Genomic DNA, 17,102 nt, shown 5'->3' with positions numbered 1-17,102 from the left:
TTTGAGTCAACAACAGAATGTTTTTCCCCTATGAATTTAAAAATCATCAATTGTTCTATTTGATGCTTAGAAATCAGTCAGTCATTTTCAAAAGCAATTATGTACTTCAAAAATTCACCAAAAGGAAAATTCGTCACTAAAGTCAGATGAACAGCTCACTGCAGAAAGACATCAAAAGAGAATAAATGTTTTGTGTATGGAATACCATAGTATATCTAAATGAAGGTGATACTATTTGCAATACAGTCAGAGTAGCTAAGGAAATTCAAGTGGACCTCAAGAAAGATATATAAAGAATACCTTTTGCACAGAAAATAAAAGTACACTGTCACTGTAATACTATAATAGATTACAATCCTGGTTCACAATTTTTGCTTAGATATTGAAACCAGTTCTATTTGCCAACTGTAGAGGGTTCCCCCAAAGCTTGTGGCTATGGGTAGAAGAATTCCATCATGTTTTTCTTTCCTATAACTAAGAAGAGGGGGGGGAAGCAATTCATATTTATTGTAGCCTGGCAATGATAATATATGTACAATGTATTTTCCCCCTTTAAATGCAAAAGTACTTTAGAAATTGGACAGTACCCTTCTGAAATTGATTGATAACTGATGAAAGGTCATAAAATACTGTGTTTTATGTAGACTCTAAGGAAAACTCTAGCTGAAAATATATGACAAAATTCTCTCTAACAAGAAAAAAATTTAAATACAAGCTTAAAGGGTTTCAACATTCAGATTCTAAGGGCTTCCCAGATAGCTCAGCTGATAAAGAATCCACCCGCAATGCAGGAGACCCCAGTTTGATTCCTGGGTCAGGAAGTTGCCCTGGAAAACGGATAGGTTACCCATTCCAGTATTCTTAGGGTTCTCTGGTGGCTCAGATGGTAAAGAATTTGCCTGCAATGCAGGAAACTCTTTGGTTTGATCCCTGGGTTGGGAAAGATTCCCCTGGAGGAGGGCATGGCAACCCACTCCAGTATTCTTGCCTGGAGAATCCCCATGGACACCATGGAATTTCTCATAGAAATGGTATAGGATTTCAAATAAACAAGAAAATCTTAATAGTGTTTCACTTAAATATTTTCAATGAAATATGTCAGCATATGAAATATTTACAGTTTTATATCATTCACTTGTGTTTGTTGTTGTTCAGTCGCTAAGCCATGTCCGACTCTTTGCCACCCCATGGACTATAGCCTGCCAGGCTCCTCTGTCCATGGGATTTCCCAGGCAAGAATACTGGAGTGGGTTGCCATTTCCTTCTCCAAGGGATCTTCCTGATCCAGGGATCGAATATGTGTCTCCTACACTGGCAGGCAGATTCCATACCGCTGAGTCACCGGGGGAGCCCATATTGTTCACTACTTCACTTTATCTTCATGTTGCTTCACTTTTATCTCTCTTTCTCCAGAAACACTCTTATACATGCTAATTCATTAGTTTCAGTCTACTTCTCTTAAGTAATCATCAGAAAGGCTGTTAAAATTTAAGACACAAACAACATAAAAGCAGCATGACTGAGTAAGAACACTATAAAATGAGGGTTGGATTCCAGTAACAGTTTTTGTTTGTTTCTTTCTTTTTCCGTATGACCTTTTGTGACCTTAAAGAAGTCACTTTAATCTTTTTAAATCTTCATTTTCTCAACTGAAAATTAAAGTAGGATTGAATCAAGTGCTCTCTAAACTTCCCTTCAGCCATCATCCTCTAAAACGTTCATGATATCCCTGCAAAAATTAGCTAATGTCCCTTCAAAACTTTGCCACAGCTCTTTATGTGGCAACAGATGGCAGACGGTACAGGAAAATGTATCGCATTCAGAGTAGCTGCTTGGCTTCAAGAAAATAAAAACAGTAAGCACTCACCTTTCAGATTGTACAATTTTTATCATTGAAAAACAGGACTAAATTTTAATTTAGCAATACCTATGAGGAAAAGAAAAAGACTTCCCAATCAAACTAACCAGATAAGGATACTTAAAGGAAAAAGCCTTACACAAGAAAATAAGCTAACACTATCAACTAGTTTAAAAATGTACATATAGTATTTTTTTCTTTAAAGCTAATCTTTTTGTGAAAAGGCTTTTGATGACAAATTCAATTTAATAGACATGAATGATTCAGATTTTCGATTTGCTTTATGTAAATTTCAGTATGTTGTCTTTTTTCAAGAATTTTTCCATTTCATCCTTGTCTTTGAATGTGATAAGCAAGAAGTTACTCATATAATCTTTTATCTTTTCACTGTCTATAGAATATATAGTGATTCCACTTTTTTCATTTTTAATATTGGTAATTTGTCTTTTATCTCTTAGTTTTGTTAGGAGTTTACAAATTCTATATTATTAAAATTTAATATTTTCAAGAACCAACTTTTGGCTTTGTTAATTTGGTTTATTGTTTCTGATTTCTATTTCATTGCTTTCTGTTTTTATCTCTATAATGAATGTTACACATGCATCTAAAAAATGTATATTCTACGATGGTTGGCTATAGTCATCTATAAACGTCAATTATGTCAAATAAGTTGAAGGTTTGTTAAAATATGCTATATTGTTATTTATTCTTTTTTATTTTTCTAATTTTCCTATCAATTACTAAAAGAGGAATGTAAAAAAAATTTCCAGTCATAATTATGGAGGTGTCCATTTTATTCTTTAATCCTGTCAGTTTCTACTTTATCTATTTATGTTGTTCTATCACTAATCCATCTTTGACTCTTTGTGACCTCACGGACTGCAGCATGCCAGGCTTTCCTGTCCTTCACTATCTCCTGGAGTTTGCTCAAACTCATGTCCATTGAGTAGGTGATGCCATCCAACCATCTCATCCTCTGTCAACCCCTTCTCCTCCTGCCTTCAGTCTTTCCTACCATCAGGGTCTTTTCCTATGAGTCAGCTCTTTGCATCAGGTAACCAAAGTATTGGAGTTTCAGCTTCAGCATCAGTCCTTCCAATGACTATTCAGGACTGATTTCCTTTAGGATGGACTGGATGGATCTCCTTGCTGTCCAAGGGATTCTTAAGAGTCTTCTCCAACACCACATTTTGAAAGCATCAGTTCTTTGGCGCTCAGCTTTCTTTATAGTCTAGCTCTCACATTAATACATGACTACTGGAAAAACCATAGTTTTGACTAGATGGACCTTTGTTGGCAAAGTGATATCTCTGCTTTTTAATATGCTGTCTAGGTTGATCATACCTTTTTTCCCAAGGGGCAAGTGTCTTTTCATTTCATGGCTGCAATCACCATCTGCAGTGATTTTGGAGTCCCCCAAAATAAAGTCTGTCACTGTTTCCTTTCTTTCCTCATCTATTTACTATGAAGTGATGGGACCAAATGCCATGATTTTCATTTTCTGAATGTTGAGTTTGAAGCCAGCTTTTTCACTCTCCTCTTTCACTTTCATCAAGAGCCTCTTTAGTGTCATCTGCATATCGGAGGTTATTGATATTTCTCCCAGTAATCTTGATTTCACCTTGCACTTCATCCAGTCCAATGTTTCTCATGATGCATATAAGTTAAAGCAGGGCGACAATATACAGCTTTAATGTACTCCTTTCCCGATTTGGAACCAGTTTGTTGTTCTATGTCCAGTTCTAACTGACCTGCATACAGGTTTCTCAAGAGGCAGGTCAGGTGGCCTGGTATTCCCATCTCTTGAAGATTTTTCCACAGTTTGTTTGGATCCACACAGTCAAAGGCTTTGGTATAGTCAATAAAGCAGAAGTTGATATTTTTCTGGAACTCTCTTACCTTTTCGATGATCCAGTGGATGTTGGCAATTTGGTCTCTGATTCCTCTGCCTTTTCTAAATCCAGCTTGAACATCTGGAAGTTCACAGTTCACATACTACTGAAGCCTGGCTTGGAGAATTTTGAGCATCACTTTGCTAGTGTGTGAGACACAGGCAGATTCTTTACCAGCTGAGCCACCAGGGAAGCCCTCTCCACTCCTTAGGTGCTGGCATTCTAACATTCCCATGGAAATCTGAGGTTTTTACTAAGTCCCTGTCATTTGGCAGGACTTGAATTCCAATTTCTGTCTCTCTCCATTGTAAAGAGCAACTGAAAAATTCTGCCTAGGCTTTACATTTTAGAAATGTTAGAGGAGTTTGTCTCATTCACCCTGTCCTTAGCATCTAAAATAGCAGGTTCTTAATGTGTGTTGTCAAATTAATAAACTATGAAAGACTGAAAAAAAATTTCTCAACAGGACAAGATACAAATCTGTTTTTCCTTCTCCTCTGAAAATTGTTCATCAATTCAATTATATTTCCTAAGTATCCACTATGTTCCACAGATTGTGCCATGAACTATACATTGAAGCATTTTTAGAATCAACCATCCCTGCCCTCGCAGAACTTGAAATTTTAGCCAGGTATCATTCTGACATAATTTAGCTTATAGTCAATAGCCATGACTCTGCAATTAAAAGACCTAAATTTGAATCCAGTTCCCTCACTGACTAGCTGAATGGCTGTAAGTAAATATTCAATATGTTTGCCCATCAGTAACATAATGAAAATAAAAATACATCATGTGTTGTTATGGGCGTTATATGCAAGTACCTTGTACAAGATAAACACACAATGATTGTTATTACTAAATTCATTATGAGACTAGCTCTCAGAAAATATGTAATCTTAAATTGGATATTTATTTATTAGATATTTAAATAATTGCACTGTATTATTTCACAGTCATATTTGGCCTAGATTCACCATATAGTGCAATTCTATAGTGCTTGAACTTTAGAGTCAGATGTGTTTTGAAATTCAGATTTTGTTTCAAAGTCTAGGAAATTAATATAGCATGTATGCCATATAACATTGAAGTGCAGTCTGTGGTATGTCCCACCATTAAATATATTGTTAATTAATACAATTAATGTTCATATGTATGCAACACTGGAATATTCATATGCAGTGGGAAAAGTGTAGACTATGAGTAGTCATAATCACTCATTATTTCAGTCAGGTTTTGACGCTAAAGTTTTGGCATCATCTTAGGTGACATCAGCTTTCAGTTTCTGGAGCTTTCCAGATTTGGAATTATGAATGAGGGATTATGGACATTGTATAGCCACACCTTAAGAGTAATTGAGAGAAGGAATTAAGCAGGATGTCTGGTAAGAGAAAGTAGCCTGAAAAATATATTTGAATAAACCTGTACTGACTAGGGGGTTAGATTTCCAAACTGGTTGCTTCTGGCAAATTTTAGTCTCCTAGGTTTACCCTTCTACTAGCTGCATCTATATGGTTTGACACAGAGCTTTGCATCAGGGTGGAACAAAAACAATATCAGGTGAATTAATAAATGAATGTATTACCAACACAAAAGAAAGCACAAGTTTGAAACCTCTCCTTTTCAGAGACTTCACTATTAGCTTTCAACAATCCCTTCTTTCCACGTCACTCTCCAATCTATCTCACAAAATCAGTTAGTTTTTCACAAAAGTCTGTCAACAAATTTGCTACACAGAGAAGCAGAGCAATCTTAAGACTCTCTCAGAGTGACTGAAAAGCATATTGTACCATAACAGATTGTAGTGCATCAGTTCAGTTCAGTCGCTCAGTCGTGTCCGACTCTTTGCGACCCCATGAATCGCAGCACGCCAGGCCTCCCTGTCCATCACCAACTCCCGGAGTTCACTCAGACTCAAGTCCATCGAGTCCGTGATGGCATCCAGCCATCTCATCCTCTGTCATCCCCTTCTCCTCCTGTCCCCAATCCCTCCCAGCATCAGAGTCTTTTCCAATGAGTCAACTCTTCGCATGAGGTGGCCAAAGTACTGGAGTTTCAGCTTTAGCATCATTCCCTCCAAAGAAATCCCAGGGCTGATCTCCTTCAGAATGGACTAGTTGGATCTCCTTGCAGTCCAAGGGACCCTCAAGAGTCTTCTCCAACACCACAGTTCAAAAGCATCAATTCTTTGGCGCTCAGCCTTCTTCACAGTCCAACTCTCACATCCTTACATGACCACTGGAAAAACCATAGCCTTGACTAGACGGACCTTAGTCGGCAGAGTAGTGTCTCTTCTTTTGAGTATGCTATCTAGGTTGGTCATAACTTTTCTTCCAAGGAGTAGGCGTCTTTTAATTTCATGGCTGCAGTTATAGCTTCTAATAAACCAAACTACTGAGACATCGTGTGGCACTGTTTATAGAGTGCTTTACTAGCCACTGTAAACCATAGCCTGGTCTACTTAATGAGCAATATATGCTCAAAAAAAAAAAAATTGTTTTCCCTTGCTTCAGTCAAATTAAATGGGAACTTTGAAAAAGATATGTTCATACTGTGAGCTTTCAACAACCTACACTTCTTTAAACCAGATACTTAAGTCAGGATAAAACCAAAGCTAGCACATTAATTTAAACATTCATGCTATCATATAAAAGGTGTACCTGGGTTGTGGCTTTGACTCTGGCTTTACAGATTGTTGTTCTTTTCTAATTAAGTTTTTCTAGAAGAAAAGAAAGAATTGACACAATTAGGAAAACAACTTCACTGTCAATAAAATTTTAATTCCATTGATGTTGTATTATATTAATCAAAGGAAGAAAGAACTGTTCCATTATACTACATATTAAAAGCCTGATTATACTATATATTAAAAGCCTGAACAATGATAAACATATGTATGTCTAATGTGTTCATGTTAAGTCGCTTCAGTCATGTCTGACTCTTTGCGACCCTGTGGACTATAGCCCACCAGGTCCCTCTGCCTGTAGGATTTCCCTGGCAAGAAAACTGGAGTGGGTGGCCAAGCCCTCCTTCAGAGGATCTTCTTGACCCAGGGATCGAAGCGTCTGCTGCATTGCAGGTGGAGTCTTTACCACTGAGCCACCGGGGAAGCCCCAATTATGAGCCTAAAAACATATATAAATAAGTGTACTCAGTAGCATATGATCATAGAACCTTCTCCAGCATCTTCTGGCCCTTAGGAATATAACTCCTACTGATTATTTCAGTGAACAAATATCCATAAAGATCTACTACAGATAAGAATTTATTTACTTACTTATTTGTCCTTACAAAAATATTAAAGTGACTTCCAAAAATACAGTATGTATTAAAAAGAAAAAAAAGAATATCATGTTGAAAGGAAATATGAATAGAAAAATAATGTCAAGTGTTTCTGCTTTTGCTTAATGTGTTACACAGATTTGTCTCTCAAATTTCTAGCTATCAAAATATTGTGGCCAAAACTGTGTTCCCCTAAAATTCTTATGCTAAAGCCCTAATCCCCAGATGTGATTCTATTTGGAGATAAGGCCTTTTAGGAGGTAATGAAGATTAAATGAGATCATAGGGTGAGGCCCTAATCCAATAGGACTGGTGACCTTTTAACAGGAAAAGGGGCCACATGTGTGCACAAAGAAAAGGCCATGTGAGGACACGGCAAGAAGAAGAAATCTATAAGTCAAGGAGAGAAGCCTCAGGAAAAACTCACTCTGTCCCAGAACTAAGAAAACTAACTTCCACTGTGTGAGCCACTCAGTCTATAGTGTTTTATTATGGCAGGCCTGGCAAACTAAAGCACACAGTAACAAAGAAAGCACAGTAGTTCTAACACTCACAATGTCTATAAGAGAAGCACCCTTATTTTCTGTAAATTTTTTTTCCATTAGATTAACTTTTCCATTAGACTAACTTTGAAGATTAACTTTTCTTCTAAAATTTCTTCCACGAGTACTTTAAAGGAAGCCTGGGATAATGGCATGGTCAGCTTCAAGAGCATCTCTTCAATAACAACACTGGAGTGCTTAATATGGATCTTTTATACAATCCTTCAGTACCAGTCAACAGGTGAAAGAACAGCTCAGAAAGATAATTTTTCCAGACCTCGAGACTGGGCCATTCCTTCTCTGGTCATTAGGTGTGACCCAAAGCTTAAACTGATGCCTAGAGGCACTGCATACCCAATTTATAATCTGCTATGACAATTACTGTGTGAAATAGCTTTTGAAAAGATGGCCTTGAATGGGAGGAATCTGAGGCAATCTTGTTAATGAGTGAAGATGAATGGATTTTGGATTGTTGGCATTGTCTTCCCTCTCAGACTCTAGAAGAAGTCAGTACCAGAAAGTGTCTTGGCTATGGATGTGTTTCTGATACCACAAGGAAAATACTTATTTTAGTTTTGCTTTTGAAGTTTCAAGTATATATATTTCACCACTGTTTGGCAACTGGAGTCAAAGAAGTCTCTTCTATAAAATCTCAGGATATATAAAGAGTAAATGTAAACATGAAATATGGAAGAAATTTGTATTTGTATTGCAATAGCACTCAGTTTTAAGACACAGAGTGATTATTTTAAATATTATTAAACAAATCATAAACCTCTCCTTTGGAGTCAAGCTTCACTCTATCTTATAGTGAATATTCTCCTGAATGCAATCTGACTTGTATGTGTAAATTTTTATTTCATGCCATTCACTTTTTAAGTTTGAAAATTAACTTTTCTTCTATAGTTGCGTTAGAATACAATAACCTTGAGAAGCACTTTGGATCATCTCTTGACTACTTGTTACTTTTAGAACTCCCTGATCATGTTTTCTATTTCAAAGCAAAAAATCCTCCTCAAAAGTAATATTGTACTTTTAAAAATGTATGCGCACATATAGGTGATAATAAAACATGAACAGGACCTATATTTTAAATACCACCCTCAAGATGTTCCATGACACATATTCACGGCTAGAAAAATACTCATGGCTATACAAATTATTTTTTAACCTATATATTCCATACTTTCACACAAAACAAAGTGCTTGGCTTGAAACACACTGTCCTTATAAGATACTACTATTTACACTTGCCAACCTGATTTTTTTAACTGCCTCCTTCTCTGGCCACATGACATATTCTCCATTATGAAGGGTATCAGATATGAAGGTCATTCAGCAAAGCAGCCTGACAACCATTCTTTTTTTAAAATGGTGGTTGTAAGACACAGACTAAAAGGCAGCCACCCCAACTTCAGGATTTTAAAATTTATTTATTTGTCTGTTCTGGGTCCTAGTTATGGTATGCAGGATCTTTATCAGTAGCAGGCAAATTCCTAGTTGCAGCATGTGGGATCCAGTTCCCTGACCAGGGATCAAATCTGGGCCCCCTGCAGGGGAGTGTGGAGTCTTGGCCACTGGACCACCAGGGAAGTCCCTCAGACAAACAGTCTTGAGGATTTTTCTTACTAAAATGTTCTCTGATTTTTTTCCAGTGACATCTGTTGTTTCTTTTTCTTCCTACTTAACATAATTAGAACTTGAGGGGTTTGGGGCCATCTTTTTGCAAAGTCACTAGCAGTCCTTTATTTAAGGGTTCTTGGTTTTTTACCTAAGTCTTAGTTTTCTCCATATCTATATGTTAAAGTTGCAAGTCCATTTTGCCTTGATGTTTCTATTCCATTCTCTTTCAAAATGTTTCTTCTTTCCACAGCTGCCACCTGCTTCTCGAGACCTCCTCAAGGTCCTAGTCTCTTTATGGCAATGCATTTCAAGCGACACATTCTAAATACTTGGTTGAAGATGTAAGTCACTTATTAAATACTCATGTCAAATTTCCAATGTTTTTAACAACCTATATTGATTTATTTCAAACCTTTTTTCAGACTCCTTTCCCACATATTTTCTCAAACCCCACAATTTAGCTGGCACCAATGTGTGATAATTCACATAATATTATTACATCTCAAACTTCCTTTCAGAAGCAGCTGTCTAATCGACCAATTTCCCCTTCTTTCCAAATCTCATCTGGAATTTGTGTTTTCCTTTTGACAATGCTTCTAATTTCTCTCACAGTTTAATGATTAAATTTTTTGCACTGATTAACCAGAGATGCAATACGGAAAAAAGCCTTTCATTTTGCACCTTCACACTAACCATGTTTCTATATTACTACTATTAGCATCAAATTCTGCAATATGTTCGCAGTATAAAGGTAATCTATAATTGGCACATTACGCCTCCAATACTTTACCCTAAAATGTAGTTAAAGGGCATTTTCTAAGTAGCAAGAAATTTTCATAGTTTTAAACAGCTTTGTGACCCTACCAAAAGCATATATAAACACACATTTAAGGTAAATGAAACGTTTGTTTAAAAATAGGTAACTGTGAACAGAAAATCACTAATAGCATATACATGTAAAATTACAAATTACACATTAAAACATGTGAAGTAAACTGAAAAGCTTTTTCTGCCAAGCTTGAATATAAACATTCCTGTTTCCCCAGCAGAAGTCAGTCATGTCACCAGCACGTTCTGTGAAATAGCAGAGAGTTGCATTTCTTACACTGCTACTGCTTCTTGATAAGAAATATTTTAAAAAGAAAACTGTCAATAAGTTGCACACATGCAGAACCAGAAGGCACAAAACACATCATTTTGGAATTTTTCACAAGTCATTTTCTTTACATTGTTGAATGTAAGTGTTTCTTTCTAAAAACACACAAAAAGAACAGGAAGGTTTTCAAGCCACAGAATCACCCCCAGGAAGTTGCAATAGGCCCAGGTAACCCCTAGTTTCTCCGAACTTGCTCATGGAGCCATAGTTGCCTCCACTTTGAAGGTGTTCTCAAGTGTAGTGTTTCCTTTACTTTCCTTATGAGAAGTCAGGGGAATGACACGAGAAATGCTGGTCACTTGGTCATAGCCACGGCCTCAAAAAGTCATTCAACTTTCAGATGAGGAAAGACTGAAGAAGGCGGCCCAACAAAACATAGGTTGGTCATTTACCAATCACTAGACAAAATTTCTTTAATCTCCAAGGGAAATCAAGATTCTTTGATATGTAGGACTTTAAGGCTAACATGGTAGCAATACAAAGATGGGTAAGAAAGACAGAGAAGTTTACATCCCAGTATAAGTCCCTCTCAGGGTTGAAACTTATTTGTGAAAGATATAATAAGGCTGTTATTTCTTGAAGCATGTTCATAGCAACAAATTAGAGGATAATACAATACATTTTAAAAATAAAAATCAAAGATATTTTAAATGCATAGTTGAGATGAAACTAATGGAATTCCTATCTGGTCAAAAACAAGAAGAAATGTTGAATTTACTGTTGTATGAGTTCTGAGACTTGTCTCTGCCTCAGGGATTGTGTGGAAATTTTAGACAACCTAGACCCTGGGTTTTAATGAGCTCTGTGCCTCCTGAGAAATCTGTATGCAGGTCAAGAAGCAACAGTTAGAACCAGACATGGAACAACAGACAGGTTCCAAATTGGGAAAGGAGGAGCATATCAAGGATGTATATTGTCACCCTACTTATTTAGCTTATATGCAGAGTACATCATGTGACATGCTGAGCTGGATGAAGCACAAGCTGGAATCAAGATTGCCAGGAGAAATATCAATAACCTCAGTTACTCAGATGACTCCACCTTTATGGCAGAAAGCAAATAACTAAAGAGCGTCTTGATAAAGTGAAAGAGGAGAGTGAAAAAGCTGGCCTAAAACTCAACATTCAAAAAGCGAAGATCATGGCATCTGGTCCCATCACTTCATGGCAAATAGATGGGGAAACAATGGGAACAGCGAGAGACTTCATTTTCCTGGGTCTCCAAAATCACTGCAGATGGTGACGGCAGCCATGAAATTAAAAGATGCTTGCTCCTTGGAAGAATAAATATGACAAGCCTAGACAGTGTATTAAAAAGTAGATATATCATTTTGCCAACAAAGGTCAATCTAGTTAAAGCTATGGTTTTTCCAGTAGTCATGTATGGATGTGAGAGTGAGAAATTGATGCTTTTGAACTGTGGTGTTGGAGAGGACTCTTGAAAGTCCCTTGGACTGCAAGGAGATCCTAGTAGTCCATCCTAAAGGAAATCAGTCCTGAATATTCTTTGGCAGGTCTGATGTTGAAGCTGAAACTCCAATACTTTGGCTACCTGATGCGAAGAACTGCCTCATTGGAAAAGACCCTGATGCTGGGAAAGATTGAAGGCAGGAGGAGAAGGGGAAACAGAGGATGAGATGGTTGGATGGCATCACTGATTGAATAGATATGAGTTTGAGTAAACTCCGGGAGTTGGTGATGGACAGGGAGGCCTGGCGTATGTGGGGCCCTAAATGGGAAACCTTAAAAAGAAGGGCTAGCTTTGTGGTTTAGAGCTAAGATGGTGCCTGGCAGAAGAGATGAGGGCACGGCTTAAGTTGTTTGTCAAAATTTTTGATTGGCTCTCTTGATTTCCGTACACGTGGACAATGCGTGATCACCATAGACCCCTGTCATGATGTAAGCACGTGGTAATCTGACCTTTAACTTGATTGGTAGAACTATGGAAAGTCCCTTGCAAAACCCCCCTGCTTGCCTATATAAACCAAGAGCTTAGGACAATAAAGCAGAACTGCTTAGACAGAACCCCTGTCGAGTATGATTGTCTCTCGCTCGCCGAGGGGCTGGGTTGGCGGACAGCAGGCTCACTTTTCCTCGGGACCCCTCAGCTCTGCTGAGAGAAGTTCCACTGCCTCTCTCTTTCTGTGGAGCGCCCCCCGCAGAAACTGGCACCCAACGTGGGGCTCCAAGCGGACGGACGGAGGTGGCGTGTGGCTCTGAGAGAAGGAGCGATGAGGGACCCTAGGCTGGTCGAAGCATGGTGCTCCCCTTCAGAGGAGTATAGCCCGAGGACAAGCGGACGGACAAGGAGAGCACCCCCTGCCCCCACCTGAACAGGGGGAGTGACTTTGTCTCAATTCTTGACACGCTTTCCTTCCTTTGCTGTTGTTCCTCCTTTACTTTCATTCTCCTGATTTCTATGAGAGTTTCAGTGAACGGGTGAACGGTTGCAGAGGTAACTGACGAGTCCCAGCTAGGGCTACACTCTGGCGGACTCTGAAGGCCCTGCAGGCGTACTGCAGTCCATGGGGTCACAAAGAGTCGGACATGACTGAGTGACTGAACTGAACCAAACTGAACTGACTCAATGGACATGAGTTTGAGCAAGCTCCAGGAGTTGGTGATGGACAGGGAAGCCTGCTGTGCTGCAGTCCTTGGGGTGGCAGAAGTTGGACATGACTGAGCAACTGAACTGAACTGTGCCCTCTAGCTGAAAGCACTGGAACCCAGAGCATGAAAAAATGTTAGAGTTGAAAAGACTCTGTAAAAGGCTAGGGACTGGAAGTGCAATATCATTAGCATATAACTGGGATTTTTAAATTTCCATGGGGTGAGAAAGAAAGAGAAACAGAAAGAGAAGGAGATATCATGAGCCTACTTGTCTGTCATGGCCTTGGCTCTAGGTAAAGAGGGGGCAAAATCCTCTCCTAGGAATTTCTCAGGGCAACACCTCATTCATAAGGATTTGGTGCCTCACTTCACACTATCCGAAATTCCCTAAACTCTTCCCCCACTCCACAAGAAAGGCAGCAAATTTAGAGTAAAAGGGTCCCAGGTTGGTGGTGGTTGTTCTGTCCAGTTGCTAAGTCATGTCTGAATCTTTGCAACCCCACGTACTGCAGCAAGCCAGGCTTCAGCAGTTGGCAGTCCTCTAAAAATGTACCCAGTAAAAGCAAATATGAATCGTAAAGAAGAGTGTAGCTTAAAGTTTCAAAGAATTTTCATAATAAAATACCAAGAAAAATGAGCTCCCAGTCAGAAAATCATCAAATATAAGAAATATTAAAAAGCAGACACATTACTTTGTCAACAAAGGTCCATCTAGTAAAGGCTATGGTTTTTCCAATGGTCATGTATGGATGTAAGAGTTGGACTATAAAGAAAGCTGAGCACCCAAGAATTGATGTTTTTGAACTGTGGTATTGGAGAAGACTCTTGAGAGTCCCTTGGGCTGCAAGGAGATCCAACCAGTCCATTCTAAAGGAGATCAGTCCTGGGTGTTCAGTGGAAGGACTGATGTTGGAGCTGAAACTCCAATACTTTGGCCACCTGAAGTGAAGAGCTGACTCATTTGAAAAGACCCTGATGCTGGGAAAGATTGAGGGCAGAAGGAGAAGGGGACCACAGAGGATGAGATGGTTGGATGGCATCACCGACTCAATGGACATGGGTTTGGGTGGACTTCGGGAGTTGGTGATGGACAGGGAGGCCTGGTGTGCTGCAGTTCATGGGGTCACAAAGAGTCAGACATGACTGAGCAACTGAACTGAACTGAAGCAATCAAGGTGTCAGAAAAAAAAACAAGCTATACATTCAGAAATTTTAGAACTGCAATACCCTAATTAAGGTAAACAGAATACAAAATAAGAATGAGTTTCCTTTTCTATATGTTCAGAGATATATTAAAGGACCCCAAATTATCAAAGTTGACCAAGCTAGTTTGGAAAATAACAACTAGACAGTGTAAAAATGAAACATATGATTGAAATAACTGAGAGCTAAGTGAATAGCAAAAGAAAAGAATGGATACAGAAAAATATTTAATCAAAAAATAGAAATCAGGAAGGAAAAAAAAAAGACCCAGGATGCAGCACTGAGAGGCAGAGAGATGGCAAATGCAAAAAAGAGGGAAAACAAGAAAGACAACTGAATGGAAGACAACATATATGTAAGGAGAGTTTCATAAAAAGTTTTAATCAGAGTTTATACAGCAAAAAAATGGAAGAAAAATACCATTTAAAGAGATAGTGACAGAGATTTTCTTTTCGCCATACTGCAGAAAGACACTGATTTTAGGAAGCCAAATAAAAACCAAGCAGAATAAACAGGAAAACACACTTACACATCTCATAATAAAACAGCAGAACAACAATGAAGTCTTTAGAAGTAGAGAACAGAGACACATTACTCACAGAAGAAAGACAACTGGATAAACATCTGATTTTTCAATAGAACAGTGACAGTCAGAAAACATGGAAATGACCGACTCAATGTTTGGATAATGCATTACTGAGGATAAAAGTAAATAGAATATGAACAGACGCTCTCTGCCAACTGACCCTTACCTAAAGTGAGTGAAGGTCACTCAGTTGTGTCCAACTCTTTGTGACCCCATGGACTGTAGCCTGCTAGACTCCTCTGTCCATGGAATTATCCAGGCCAGAATACCAGAGTGGGTAGCCGATCCCTTCTGCAGGGGATCTTCCTAACCCAGGGATCAAACCCAGGTCTCCCACATTGCAGGCAGATTCTTTATCAGCTGAACTACCAAGGAAGCCCTGACTAAAGGTACTTGCAAAGGACATAGTTCAAGAAGGAAAACCATCCGATAGGCTTGTGATGCTAGAGATAAAAGTGAAAGTGTTAGCTGCTCAGTCGTGTCTGACTCTTTGCAACCCATGAACTGTAATCCACCAGGCTTTTCTCTCCATGGAAATCTCCAGGCAAGAATACTGGAGTGGGTAGCCATTCCCTTTTCCAGTGGATCTTCCCAGAGATCGAACCTGGGTCTCCTGCATTGCAGACAGATTCTTTACTGAGAGGGCGGGTAAAAAATTGGTAAGCATGTACATAAACCTAAACAGGTAGAGAAGTATAAAACAATATAACAGTTTCTAAATAATTTGTGAAGTTAAATAGAATAAAAACAATAAGAGAGAACTAAACACTAGTAGTTAAGGCAATCTAAGATTTCTGTATGAGGTGGGAAGAGGATAAGTATATTTTAAGTTTAAAGTATGTATTAAAATTTATAATTTAACCACTTAAAAAAGTAAAAACAAGAACATAAATGTCAAATGAGTACAAGGAAAACTAGTACAATGTCAAACTTGTACTAGGGACAAAGGAACAAGAGGGGAAACTGTCAATTTACCAAAAAAAAAAAAAAAGATAAAATGGAAAGACAAATGGAGAACACAAAATAGAAAGGGTGTAAATGCACCTAATGGCAACCCACTCCAGTATTCTTGCCTGGAGAATCCCATGGACAGAGAAGCCTAGCAGGTTACAGTCCACGGGGTCGCAAAGAGTCGGACACGACTGAGCGACTTCACCACCACCACCAAATGCACCTAAATACATTTTTTAAAATACCACTCTATGGTGTTCACAAAGAAGAAATAATAGTTGCCTAGAAATGTGTGAAAAAAAATTCTCAGCCTGATTTGTCATTAGGGAAATGCAAATTAAAATTGCAAAGAAATATTTCACACCTTCCAAATTGGCAAAGGTTAAAATTTTGACATATTAAGTGTTGCCAAGCATATGAAGCGATGGGGATTCTGATAAATTGCTGCTGAAAGTGGAAAATTGTTCACTGTATTGTCTGGTAACACTGAACATACATGCACCCACTGACCAGCACAGCCAGTCTACTCCAGGCCGCTTGTGACTAGAGGCAATCAATTATCCAGGTAGTTTATAATCAGTTACTGACTTCCTACTCCCCAGGCCCTATCCACCTGCCTCCCAGGCTAAAGGGATCAATATTCTAGCATCTACATAACCCATTCTCAATGCAATAGGGTGCAGGTTCATATTGATGCTGGGAATTCTTACCCTAGAGAAACTCTTGCACCTAACTTGTTAAAGAATGTAGCAGAATTGTTCACAATAGGACATAAGCTTTTAAAAAGACAAATATCTCGCAGCAATGGAAAGGATAATTAAATTTCAATGTGATTATTCAATGCGATGGTGTGCATCCATGGAAATGAATGAACCATGGGGGCAGAGATCAACATTTATGAAGATTGACAGTTCTCAAAAATACATTGTTGGGCAAAAAGAGCGAGAATACCTTATAATTTCATACACACAAAGTCAAATACAAGTAAAATTAAGCAAAATACTAGTTGGAAATGTGTCTGCTGTTGCTGCTAAGTCGCTTCAGTCGTGTCCGACTGTGTGCGACCCCATAGACGGCAGCCCACCAGGCTCCCCCATCCCCAGGATTCTCCAGGCAAGAACACTGGAGTGGGTTGCCATTTCCTTCTCCAGGAGATGTGTCTAGATGTGCTAAAATTATAAAGAAAACAGGGGAACACTTAACATAAAATTAAGATTGGTTTCTTCAAGTTATGAAGGGAGTGAAAAAAAACACGAGAATTCTGTTTCCTAAGTTTTATAAGTATTTGTTTCAGTTTTATTCTCTAAGATATATATAGAGAGAGCTACATATAGATATGTATATGAATAATACACTGTTTTGCACTATTGACACATAAAACAATAGAAAGTTTTTAAACCATG

At 38.5% G+C, this 17,102-nt stretch overlaps 1 protein-coding gene across 1 annotated transcript in view; it reads right to left on the bottom strand.

The window, feature by feature from the left end:
• IQCM (IQ motif containing M) overlaps positions 1-17,102 on the bottom strand; it is a 439,185-nt gene that overhangs the window by 257,618 nt on the left and 164,465 nt on the right. Inside the window, 1 exon segment of the mRNA XM_040251672.1 lies at positions 6,408-6,466. Within this exon segment, the coding sequence (XP_040107606.1) occupies positions 6,408-6,466 (59 nt within the window).

The sequence above is a fragment of the Oryx dammah genome, unplaced genomic scaffold, assembly GCF_014754425.2.
Source record: "Oryx dammah isolate SB20612 unplaced genomic scaffold, SCBI_Odam_1.1 HiC_scaffold_12, whole genome shotgun sequence".
Classification (NCBI taxonomy): domain Eukaryota; kingdom Metazoa; phylum Chordata; class Mammalia; order Artiodactyla; family Bovidae; genus Oryx; species Oryx dammah.
The sequence above is the reverse complement of the archived record's forward strand: the minus strand, read 5'-3'. Positions and strand labels throughout refer to the sequence as shown.